General features: G+C 37.4%; 1 protein-coding gene across 1 annotated transcript in view; it reads left to right on the forward strand.

Annotated features, from left to right (window-relative positions):
- Positions 1 to 12,008, forward strand: part of LOC121518567 (E3 ubiquitin-protein ligase CBL-like) — a 38,013-nt gene extending 26,005 nt beyond the window's left edge. Inside the window, exons 14-15 of the mRNA XM_041800929.1 lie at positions 1,020 to 1,205; positions 4,317 to 12,008. Coding sequence (XP_041656863.1) covers positions 1,020 to 1,205; positions 4,317 to 4,663 — 533 coding nt within the window. The 3' untranslated portion in view covers positions 4,664 to 12,008. The remainder of the gene's footprint in view (positions 1 to 1,019; positions 1,206 to 4,316) is intronic.
- Positions 12,009 to 13,271: the final 1,263 nt, after the last annotated feature.

Consider the following 13,271-nt stretch of genomic DNA (forward strand, 5'->3'; position numbering starts at 1 on the left):
AGAAAATTTGCTGGGAATTTATTAAACATTTGGGGAATTTTGCTAGTTTTTTTCACCAGGAATTCTCTATAGGAATTTTGAGAATATTCCCTGGAAATTGTTCCGATTTTTGGATGTTTGCTATTTTTATATTTTTGTTTAATTTAATTTGATTTAATTTATTTTAATATATTATGTTTTTATATTTCATTTTTCTATAGATTAGAATAGATTATTCTTCAAAAAAAAGAATATTTTGGATTGTTTTTTTTTCTGGGAATTTCACTGTTTGTTTCTTAAACACAATAATAATAATAATAATAATGTAAATTTTCCTATATTTTCCTTTCAGTGTTTTCTGTTTTTTTCCTAGGAAATTTTCCAGTTAATTTTAGAGAATTTCAGGGAACTTTTACTCAACATTTAAAGATACTTTCAGTAGTTTTCCTGATAGTTTTAAGGAATTTACCATCAGCATTTCAAAATGAATGTTTGGTTTCTTTTGCTATATTCCCCAGGATTTTCACAGGAACTTTATATAACTTTCCAAAAAAATCTCTTGGAATTTTTCAAAACTTTAGGATTTTTTTGGGCAACTCTCAGGACCTGTTTACAGAAATTTCCCTCTTTGGAATTTTGCACATCCATTTCCAAAATGGATATAATTGTATCACAGGAAGTATGAGGAACTTTCAGGAATTTCTCAGGAAGTTTTTAAAACATTTATGAATTTTCCATTAAAAATTTTGGGGAGAAAACTTCCATACAAATCCAAATCTGTATAAATTAGGGTGGTCACAGTCTGGACTTGCCTTCTGCCTTCATGTAGATCCTCTCATTCTTGTAAATGGAGATGCTCTTTTTATTTTATGTCATATTGATAATGAAAGCACATTAGTGTAACAAATAGGAAATGTTCCTAGTTAATAGCTGATATTTCAGATTATAGTCCCTCACACAGATGTTTCTTCTTTGGTCACCTAGTTGTGAACTGGAGTATTTCCTCCAGGTATTCATGATCCTGATGTGTGTTTTTGCAGACCCCCCTCAGCATGCAGCTGTCGTTTCCCAGGACAAACAGGAGGAGAGCAGTGAGGAAGATGTTTATGAGTACGACTTTCCACGACCTGTCGTCCCTCCCGCCCCCACCAGGAGAGCCATGTCAGAGATCAGCGGCCCCTCTGCTGCCTTCAGCACTCTCAGCCTGGACGGCCCAGTAGAAGCCAGTATGTGTGAAACAATTAGTCGTGCAGTTTTTCTGTAATGTTTGCTATCTCGAGGTGAAAATACCAGAGGGCTGAGATGTGAAGAGGATCTCTTTAATCCAAAGAACTCGTGATGTTTACCTGCGAGTTCTCAGGCTGTGGGTAAACAAACATGATGCCTGATGGAGCTCACAACATGTTGAGCAGACGGATAGAGCTGGTGGGAAAATACCACCGTGATGTATAGAGCTTTGATGAAAATACTTCAGGACTCTTTTATGTGGGAACAAGTACAGCACATACGCCATCTCTGAATAACTTTACATCCACACTGACGAGAACAAACACCAGTCAAGCTGTCCTTGAAGCATTTTAATAACTTCAGCTTTTATGTCAGACTAATAGAACAGCAGCAAACAACACAATCTCTACTCAATGTCAATCTATGATTTGTTTTTGGAGTTTTAAACCTAACACAGAGGTATTGATTGATTCACTGAATTAATAATAATCATTTTTATCACCATCAGTAATTAGCACAAGTTAGCGTTAATGTTGATGGTAATAAATCAGATTTTTGCAACCTGAGTAGATTGATATGGTGTATTTTAGGGCCAGTCTACTAATAAAGATGTTTTATTAATTTTCAAGAAAATAATAATACTAAAGTCATTAATTTCAAGAAAACAAACTAAGAATTTTAGACTTTTTTTTTTGGCTTAAAATGTCTTAAATTTATGAGTACCAGAACCTGAAATTGTGAGCTTATAAGGCTGAAAAAAGCCTGATGGCTGGAATCAGTAATACCTGATGAAGTTGTTTGCCTTGCGTATCTGCTGCATTTTAGACCCTATTTAAATTCTACTTTTTACTGTGACTGAGAAATAAGGGAATAGTTTAGCCCAGAATCATCAGGTTATCATTAGCATCTGGAATTAAAGGGACATTGCCACATTCAGATGATATTAGGAAGAAAACACACTGATTTGGACAAGGTGATATCAAATGGTGTGAATTAATGTCTTTATAAACTGGCCTCAAACGTCGAGGTCTTTCTCCTCCATTTTTGACTTTATTAACTCAATAATTTTGAGTTTGGTTCTCATAAATGTATTATTTCATAGTCACAAAAAATTTCAGTGTCTTTCTAAAAATGTTAATTCCTTTTTATATTTTAGAGTGTAAAGTTGAACTTTCATGTTTATAACATTTTTCTGTCTTAAGAAGTTGTAAAATTTGGACAACAGACGCAAAATGCTCAAGTTCAAAAAGTCATAAATGTGAGAAACCACATTCAGAACTTGAGAGTTAAAAACTTCTATTTATTGAGAATATAAAGATGAAAGCAATAATAATAACAAAGAAAACACATTTAAAACAAAGCATCATAAGACAAGCAAAGATCATAACTACAAGACAAAATCGCATCAACAGGAAAACCCATGAAAAATAAAGCCAGCAATGTAACTCCAACATCATAATCATCCTAGTTGACCCATTATAGAACCTGAAAACATGACAAGTCAGAAATACATCATGAAACCTAGATATATAAAATTCCAGGATAAAATTAAAAACCAAGAATGAAAATAAAACTAAAAACCCAGAATAACCTAGACGAATCCAGGCAACACAGGAACCCAGCTACATAAAAAGAGACCCAAGGACCAGAAATGTAAGAGAATTAAAAATATTAGGAAGAGACAGAAAGGAATATGAATCAAAACAATAAGAAACAGAATAAAAAAAACAATTGAAATGTGTAGATATAAATGAGTCATAATACAAAAATTAGAAAGTTAGTAGTGGTAAAATATTAATCATGATAAAATCATAACGATAATAATCAGGTATAAAGGACACAGCAGCGTAAGAGGTAGAAACAATGAAAGTGGAGGGAGGAGGTAAAAGCTCTGAAAATAACTGGGAGAAGAGAAGAGATACGGTAACTATAAGAAACAAGCCAGGTAAAAATACAAAGCAGAGAGGAGCAGACATAGAAGCTTCAAGGTAAAATTGCAGGAAACATAGGAAAATTTAAGAGAGAGAACTGATAGAAAGAGGGAAAGTAGTCTTTTGCATGGAGTGAAATAGTGCCAAATAAGTCAGTTTTCTTGCAGTAGTACTGCATATCAGAGTCTAATCAAATTAAACTTATTACTAGGACTGGGCAGAAAAGCTTTAAACTTGAGCTGTTTAGAGGAAAAAACACACTAACAGCAGCCAGGAGATGACTCTGAACAACATCATCATTCCTAAAAAATTTACAACTTCATAAACGTCAAATTCTCAAGTTTATAAAGTCAGATTTTACAGTGGCCTCAGAAATTCTGTGGTTTTTGTTTTTTTTTCTCAAAATTAACATGTACATATATATATATAATCTTTTATTTTCAGAGTGTTCCAGTTATATCTTTATAGTTTAGGAAAGAGGCGAGTTTTGCATAGTTCAGGGCATGTTTTATACACCTCCAAGTTTTTCAAGAGGCTTAAGACCTCAGCTCTACTTATCCATTTCTTGGCTGATTTAAGGTTATTTTGAAACAGTGTTTAAAATATGGCGGCCATCAGGGATTCAAAAGCCTCCTGAAGTAATTAAACAGCTGACTTCGCTCAGACTTTGTCCAATTTTTCTACAGTTTACAGTTTGGATCCTTCTTCTTTCTCAGGGCAACACAAAGACTGTAGATAAAGTCGGTGCATAATTTATTGCACCAACTCCTGCAGTGCAAGTCAGTGGTGCAGCAGCATTACACGATACAAGAGAATTCTAGCATCAAAAACGATGTGTCAGGAAGCCAGGTTTTCAAAAACCTGATTTTATCTTAAGATTTTAGCAAAGAAGTTATTGATAAGAATAAAAAAATAAAGGGGTAGAGTTGAATAAGTTTACACTTCCCCCTACTCCCCCTTGCTCAAGTAAAGTGAGATGCTTACATGTTTGCAGATGAAGAGTGTTGCCTTTATTCTTGTTCTATTTTCTAAATCTTTCTTATGTTATCATTTTAAATGTTCTAAATAAAAACACACTCAAATGATTAAAAGAAGTGATTCCAATAAAATGAGTGCCTAGCTATGAATGCAACAGTTTCCCACTCTGAATGTCTGTTGTACCCCTCACTGTGTTTCCAGGTATGTTTGCAGCAACTGTGGACCCTGAACGCCCCCCTAAACCACTCCCACGGCGAGCCAACTCTGACCGACGACCTCGGCCTGCAAACCGTGATTTCTCCTCTCCCTTACCAGACCTCCCTGGTCCCTCTTCATCTGCCACTGCCTCCCCTACTCCTCCCCCTCCTCCTCCTCCCTCCTCTGGAAGCCTGGCTCTAAACGGGGAGATCGAGTGCCTGATGTCCCAGGGCTACTCCATCCAGGACATCCAGAAAGCCCTGATGATCGCCCAGAATAACCTGGAGACGGCCAAGAACATCCTGCGCGAGTTTGTCTCCATTCCTTCCACGGCGCACATTGCCACATAGTCGCTCCAGGCCCCCACCCCACCCTCTCTGTATGTGTCTGTCTCCACTCTGTGCCATTATTACGGTTAAGCATTTACCAAGCACTTTCCTGCAGGGCCACAAGGCAAAATGCTGCGTTCAAGTCTTATCCGAAGATGCAGACAAATGAGATTACATAGAGATCCTCTGCTAGTCCTGGTATTTGAAGTACAGGCATCAAAAGTCATTTCTAACTGATGATAAATGAAGTGCAGCATGTATTCCTTTTTGTTTTTGTAAAAATGTATTATTTTGATCATCATGATACTGTTAATGTTAATGCCAAGTGGTTGGAAATGCCACCAAATGTCTTGTTTACTCGTAATCATCACTTGAAGATCTGGGTTTTTTTACCCCGAAAGAGTGTGAGCCCTACTGGAAACACATTTTTATGTGGTCCATAGAGGTATAGATGTCTGATATGACCTGAACGCAGCATAGATGAAGAGTGAAAGCCTTGTAATGTGAGCCCTCTGTAGCCGAGCTATGACCCTGTCGTACTCTGCTGAGGTCCTCTTGTGCTGTGGCGGTGTTTCTCCTCAGTCTCAGTACGATCGTTTTCTCTCATTAAGCTATATGTTAAAGCTACAGTGACTTTGCTCAGCGGAGGGATCATCCTTTTAATTTTTTAAAACTCGTCCCGCTGCTGGCAGCCATTCAGTTTGGTGCTTTACGGGCTTCTTGGCAAAATGTGGCGTACGAAAAATATGTAGCGAAACGGAACTTAGTGATTAACTCAGTGGCGTGCGTGTGCTCATGCTGATGAATGTGAATGTTCAGTCACGGTGCAGTATCGCAGGGCTTCATGTCGTACACGTCACTGTGGCTCGCTCTGTTTTTGATGATATTTGACAAGTCGGATGTGACTCCGTATTTCTGATTCGATGATGAAATAAGTTTAATGTTTAAGTACTCTCATGAGGTGTCGTGCTGTGTCTAGTACTAACAAACGGCTCAGTTTTCAGGAGTTTATTTGTCGTTTAGTTTCATGGTTGCTTGCCGTCATTGTTGATGGTCTGACTCTGAAGGCTGGTTTATTTACACAAAAGTTTCCTCTAGTTTCTGACTAAAAAACAAATAGACTCTGAAACACATGGATTTCTTCCTATATCAAATTTGTACCCAGAACAGATTCAGAGAGAAGTCACATCAGAGCAAAAACCTGAGGGTGGATCTGGATTAATAGTTGAATGTAATGAGTAGTATAATAAATGCCAAATCGTGATTTCTTAGTACAAAAAAAATCAGTAGAACTGGATTGACATTCACCATCCAGTTTTATTCTTTAAAGAGTAACTAAACCCAGAGATTTAACTGAGATGCATCTACCCTGATTTCCAAAAAATGCCTGTTCATCATCATGAACTTAGCTGGAAGAGAGGGGGATTAGACGCACCCATCTCCTCCTTCCTACTGTTCCCAATCAGCCACAACATCCTTCAGTCCATGCTTCTTTTCAGATTTAAAGACACAATGTCATAACCATTCGCAAATGTAGTGTGAAATGATGAAATATGATCATGTAGAAGACTTGGATTTTAGAAAAATGTTGTTTATTCACTATCTAGAGCAACAGCACTGCATTACCCACAATCCCAAAGTGTCACAGCAACATCCCTGATAAGCTGAGCCTGCCTTTACCGATGTAACGTTAGTGTTCAGCTGCTACTAGTGAATTCAACAGTCATTTTTCAACAGAAGAGAGGGGAAATGATGGTATATGATCATTTAGATGGCACAAGTTAAGGACTTTGCACACTGAATTTCTTATGAATAGGTGTTATTCAGATCCGTGATCCCATAAAAAAAATTATCATGGGCTCAAACATTGCACGCCAGCCCAGTCCAGTGCTTTTTTTTGTAGTCATGGCAAAAATTCACGATCTTGCATTGTGAAGAACAAAAGTTAAAATGATTCTGTGGCTCTTTGACTCCTTGAAAAAGAAAAAGCACTGGGACTATCCACTCCTTACAGAGATTAATTGCATGAGCCTGTGCGTCACAGTGCTGTGCCAAGTTGGAGAGAGAAGGTTTTTTTTCCAATTCAGCCCCTTTATTATGTGTGTAAGAGCACAAATTTGGGCTTTTATCTATCATATTCAATGGTTAAAATCCATGCAGTATGTCAGCAAAGCAAATTGGGAAAAGTGAGGTTTCAGTGCAAGAGTCCACCTCATGATAGCAAACGCAGAGGATAATTAAAAAAATAGTTTCCTTTTCAAAGTGCAATAGTTGCACTATTGTAAACTTAAAGGAATTTCTGCAGACATTTTTGTTATCCTTTTAAGTACACAATACAAAACTAAGTGAAGCCTTTTGTAGGGTTATGCAGTTGCACAGGCTAACATTACAATTGCAGTTATTTTAATTGTGCAAAAGTAATATGGACCCTAACTGATCAATAGCACTACAGAATATCCTGGTAGATTTCATTTGAAATAAAAGCTGTATGAGGGTTCAGTTACTCTTTAAAGTCAAATTTGCCCCTTTCCAGAAATCTGTTCTCTTTCTCTTTTTACGAACTATTACGATGTCAAGTCTAGTAATCATAATCCACTATCACACCACAAATATCACAGACTGGATGCAGACTTTTGCATCTCTGCTGTTCAGTTTTTTAAATGTAATTGTGCTTGAATGAAAACACAAAATCCCTGGCTGGTGTACGCCCTTTTAAAGAGTAAGATACTACGGTATCTGCAGCTTTTTGAAGCTGTTTATTTATTGGCCGGGTCCATAGACGGTGTTTTTGCGCTGATGCTGGGTTCTAAACCCTTAAAGTCATTTTTAAAACAAAATATGTCAAAACTCATGATTTGATTAGACAGCAGCAACCAGTTACTTTGGTTTCAGGACATTTTAACCAGGAGTTTTACTGATTGCCATAATGAATCGATGAGCAGAATAAATGGTAATGGAAATATCAGTTAGTTGCAGCCCTAGATGATACCTAAATATTTTGTTTTCATCCATTACACCTGCGTAACATCATATTTTGGCTGTGCCGACACTGCAGCTCCAGGAAGTTGCTCTTTTCCTTTGGAATAAACATGACCTGAAAACTGTTTATGGTTCAGTAAAACATGCTTTAATATCAACTGAATTGATCAGCACAAATTTTAGTGCATTTCTTGCATGGAAAGCCAAGCACAGCATCATGAGCACGCTCAGAGCAAAGATGAAAAGATGTGAGTCATGAGCAGAGCAGGGGGTCTGATCAGAGTCCAGGACTATAGGAGCAGAATGCAGATTTAATGTGTGAGAAGCACCATATGCTGTCAGAGGGCTGTTCATTTAGAACATATAAAGAATGACTGAAGCAAGACAAGTCTCAGTCATTTCCTCTTTTATGTTCCTCTTGCACTCCTGGGTTCAGTTTCTCCGTTGTCTTTACAAAAATTGGTCCTAAATCGTTGTTTGTTTTTTTGGTCCTGCTGTAACATGTCAATGTGCCTTCTGTCAAACCTGACCTGCACACGATAGAGACGAACCAAAGCCAAAGGAAATCCACAGTTTCTGGTTTTAATTTGAGCCCTTTTCCTCTAGTCTAAGTTGTTAGGTTGTTTGATATGCAGGAAACACTGCAGGAGACTTGAAGATGGCTAGTACTGTAGGAGAAGAGCTAATTAATAATGCACACACCCTACTGATCTGTAAAATTCATTCTTGAGGGTTGAACCACTGCAGATTTGTTTTTAAAGCCTATAAATTTGGACTGTGTTGGACAAATGCAGAAGTGGTGAAATGCTTTAATGTTGACGGCACGCTGCATTCACCTAAGGCAAAAATCATCAACATTATGAATTAATTCTTACAGTTCAGTGTCACACTTTAATGCTCTGGTAAGCTGTATTTTAACAGCAGAGTTTCCCCGATTTAAAGAAAAGTGACAGTGTTCTAATGTCGGTGTCGACATTTTCTGCTCTGCATTTTCTTGTTCTTATTGGCCAACTTGTACGTCGATGATCCTTGAGATGGGTAGAGATCTGACATGTTTTGCCCTACCAGTGTAAAGTCTTGAGTAGTATCGGTTTTAGAAAAGGATCCAGGACTTGTTAATACATGAAAAGCTGTTAAAGTGCTGCAGAATCCCCCTGTGCTGTATGCATTTACTACATCTTTAATTTCACAAATATAACATGTGCTTTAATTTAAAGTCCCAGTAAAGCAATATCAGACATTTGTGTCCAGACACACCACAGATGTGTTGGAAAAAGTTTCTGTAAACATGAAAAGACTGATTTTTTATAAGCAGGGCAAAATGTAGGAATTTGTGATGCATGTAAGCCCCTAACAAATGATCCCATCCTCCAATGTACACCAACATAAAAGATGTGAGTTTTACCAACTGTCTGGCATTTTCTAAGCCTTCAGTGTGAATAAGGCGCTATTTAAATGTTGCATTTTTGTTTCTTGTGGGCTGAATTTGCCAAACAGACCAGTCACAGTGGCAGACGGGTTATTTAAAGCAACAAAACAGTAATTTGTGACAGAAAACAACATAATCTTAATCCCAGACTTCTGCCTCTCCTGCTCTGACAGAGCAGGGCAGCTGCAACCTCACCACAATGTACCGTCATGCCAGGGTGCAGGCTAATTGTTGGAGTGGGATTCTTCATGTCAGTTCAGCTGTGTACAGCAGGAATTAACATCTTTACCTGCTGAATGGATTTTAAAATAATATCGCACTTGTCTTCAGTTCTAATTGATTAATCTTTTGAAACCTGGGCTTTTGTTTTGAATGCATTTTAAGTTTCTCCCACTTATTTGAGATTAGTGGGTATAAAACCTGAGCCTTGTCTTTGAACAGGAAGTAATTTTCACCCAAAAATGATGTCTACAAAGTAAGACAGCAGGCTTATATTGCTGTAAAGCACACAAAAAAGTTATCATTTCTTTAATTGCATACAGAGTGGAACTTTTCCCTTCAGATTAATAATTTCCAAAATATGAAAAATCTCCCCAAATTTGCCAGAATTTGTAAGACAGTGCCAAAATATTTGTTTGAAAATTCTTTAACATTAAAAAAAAAAAACATTAAAAATGTATAGTAAAATATTTCCAGAATGTTTCAGTCAAACTTTTGCAAAAAGCCGTAAGAATCAAATCACAATTTTCCAAAAGAAACTCCCTTAGAATTACTCAAATTTTTAAAGCAAATTCTCAGAATTTCAAAGCCAATTTTACCTGTAGAATTTAAAGATAAATTCTTCCCAAATTCCATGGAAAAAATACAAAAACATTTTCCCAAACATCCAACCCATTCTCTCAGATTTCCATGAAAATTTGGGAAAATGTCAAAGGATGTTCCACCAAAATATTTCAAATAAAATTCCCAAATATTTACTAATAAATTTCCATGAAAGTATCTAAAGATCTCAGAGTAAATCTCTCCAAAACTCCAAATAAGCAAACACTTCTCCCCCAAAAAAATTTCGTGAAAATACCAGAAAAAATTATAAGGCAAATACTTAAGTCATTTTGAGGAAATTACTCAAACTTCTGTGGAAATTCTAGACTTTTATCTCAAAAATTCTAATAGAATGTATCGCTATTCTGTAAGAAAGCCCAAATTTAAGTACATTTTGAAGCAGGTTGTGGCTTTGTCTCTCTCAAATCAGTAGCCATTTGTTCTTGCTCTCTCACTATTATTCGATAGCCACACTCTTTCCATCAAAGTTGGCCAAAAAAAGTCTCCATGTCTCATTTTCATAGAAGACTTTTATTTTGAAGAGCAGCATCAGGAGGGTATTCAGCAGCAACTTAACAACTCAGAAGGGAATGAAATGTGAGTTCACGTCATTTAGAAAAGGAAATAACAGGAAGCCTGAAGTTTTAAAATGCAGGACAAGATCATGAAAGTCAGACTTTTAAGTATGAAACAATTAGCCTGTCATGGCATACAGCTGACCAACACCCTAGAGCAGATATAACAGCCTCATTTTAATGATTAAAGGTGGGGGCTGCACACTGTTAGCCGGCTAAACTGAAGTTGAATCTCTCAGTAGTCGGCACCAGGATTATGGGTCGGATAGACTAATTATTATTTTTTCCTCATTTCAGGCCTACACTTCAAGTTGAATGCTCTGTCTAACCCTTAATGTAGCCGCCTGCCACTCGTAGCCCCTGTAGTTTTGAAATAACAGCTGCTACCATACTTCCAACCACTGGTGATAGCACAGTTAGCATTTCTTGAGAACAGTGCGGTTTAGCGCTATTTTGATGATGTGATGATATACAGCACAATAATGGACATGAGCCTGCTAAAAGGATTGTAGCTGGGGATGATAGCATTGCTAACGTTAGCCACATTCTACAAACCAACTTTTCATTGTTGGTTTAGAGAATGAATTTACCTGGCTTCAGTCAGCTGAACGGGATTCATCCAAGTTTAATCGGCGAAGAGATTATTTGCTAAGGGGCATCTCTAAGTTTCAGGTGTTTGTCATCATTGGAATTATTCCTGTGGGTCCGTAACGTTGCCCTTTGTCCCACAACAAACCTAAAATACAAACTATTTTTTGCTTTACAGCGACTTTAAATCCACCATTTCTGATTCAATAACATTAAAAAATAGCACAGTGAAGACAAAGGCCTTTTGATGTGAATAACTTGGTTGTAATTGAAAGATATTCATAACTGAGTTGTAAGTTATACACTCCCTTCAGGAATCCTAACTTATATAATAATAGCACATTAGCTTGTCTTTATTTCTGCTTTATGTTCTGCTATCACTCCATCTGATCAGTACAGGATTTAATGAATTGCTTGATACTGGTTCATTTGTCAGGCAGTGATAATGTTGATTTAATTCTATATTTATATTTTATTTTTAAATATATATGATATACATCTCCACTCTAGAGAAAGAGGTATTGCCTTATGAAAAATGAGCATGACATTAGTTAAAGCTCTAAATGAAGTCGGTGAATCTGCTTTAGTTACACAGAAACCCCGCCACTTTAATTTCCCTGAAAGAGTCGTCTCTCCATCGACTTTGGAAACTCTGAGGAAACACTCGAGGCTCGCAGCCGTGTTGAATCACTGCCAGAGGCTCGTCTGTCTAACACGTTCGCCCACACATTCGCTCACTTATAACTGAGTCACTGGGTAAACTCAGCTGGAGTTTTGGTCCAGATCCACGGCTGAATGAAGAGTGTGCTTTAACCATTGTAACTCGCCTTTACAACAACTTGCCTACTAAACAGTTGTCTTCTTCATTGCTTTTTGTTGCTTGTGTAAATATGATTTTATTTATTGTCTTTTTAATATCCTCATTATTCGTTTTGTTGCCATGTTTTCATGCCTAAGCCATTAAGATTTTTAATTAAACAGTATTTTCTTTAACATTTGATCTGTGTGGTTATTTTGTCATGATTACTGCCTGTAATTTCTTGCATTCTTGGCTAGAAACCCTAAAATAGAGGTCAGGGGTAAATAAATGTTGCATCACGTTCACTGCAACGCAAACTAAAGCAAATATCACATACACTCACAGACCTTCACACTTATTCGGCTGCTCACTAGTACAATTATAAAATAAGCCAATCACATGGCAGCAACCAGGGATGCAATCATAGTTGAAAGTTCAAACTGAGCATCAGTTTTGGTTTATATTCAGATAAAAAATTTCCTTTATACAGAAGCTTTATTTCTCCTTGACGCACTGATTGTAGGATCAATTCTAAGTCCTTTTTGGTACCTATTCCTAACCCTGCTCTCTCTACCTCTCCTCTATATCCTTCCTCTCTGCAGCCTTGCTATCAAATAAAGGCAAAAGCCCCCAAAATAATCCTTAAACCTCCAGTTTGTTGGACATGGATGGCCTAGTGATAATGTTGTACCCTGTGTACGGAGGATGTAGTTCTCAAAGCAGGTGGACCAGGTTCAAATCTGACCTGGCTCCTTTCCTGCAGGTCATTCTCCACTCTCTTATGTGATAACTTGAATTAACACAAGAAAGAGCATGGCAAATTATATCAAAGTAAAACCAATTTCTGCAAAGTATTATAAGTAGATGAAGATATGTAAGGTAAAAAAAGGTCATTGCATTGCTGGAAAATGAGCCTTCTCTTAAGTCATAGTTTTCTTGCTGCAGAAAACTGCAGAGAAGCATCCCAGAGTATGATGCTGCCACCACCGTGCTTCACAGTGGTGAAGGTGAGACCAATTTTGGTCTCATCAGACTAAAGAACTTTCTTCCACTGGCCATGGAGTCTCTCATATGCCTTTTGGTGAACTCTAGTCCAGATTGAATCTGAGTTTTTGTCAACAGTATCTTTCTCTTTGCCACTCTCCCATAAAGCTTTGACTGCTCAAGAACCCGCCAACAGTTGTTGTATGCAGAGTCTCTCCCATCTCAGCTGCTGAAGCTTATCACTCCCTCAGAGGAATCATAGGTGTTGTGGTGATCTCTCTCACTAGTCTACTTCTTGCATGTCCTCTCAGTTTGTGTGGACGGTCTGATCTAGGCAGATTTACACGTGACATATTTTAAATCCGTTTATGTCTTGATGATGGATTAAACTGAACTCCAGGGGATGTTCAGTGCCTTAGATATTTTTTTGTATCCATCCCCTGACTTCTAATT

The sequence above is a fragment of the Cheilinus undulatus genome, linkage group 12 (genome assembly GCF_018320785.1).
Source record: "Cheilinus undulatus linkage group 12, ASM1832078v1, whole genome shotgun sequence".
Taxonomy (NCBI): Eukaryota; Metazoa; Chordata; class Actinopteri; order Labriformes; family Labridae; genus Cheilinus; species Cheilinus undulatus.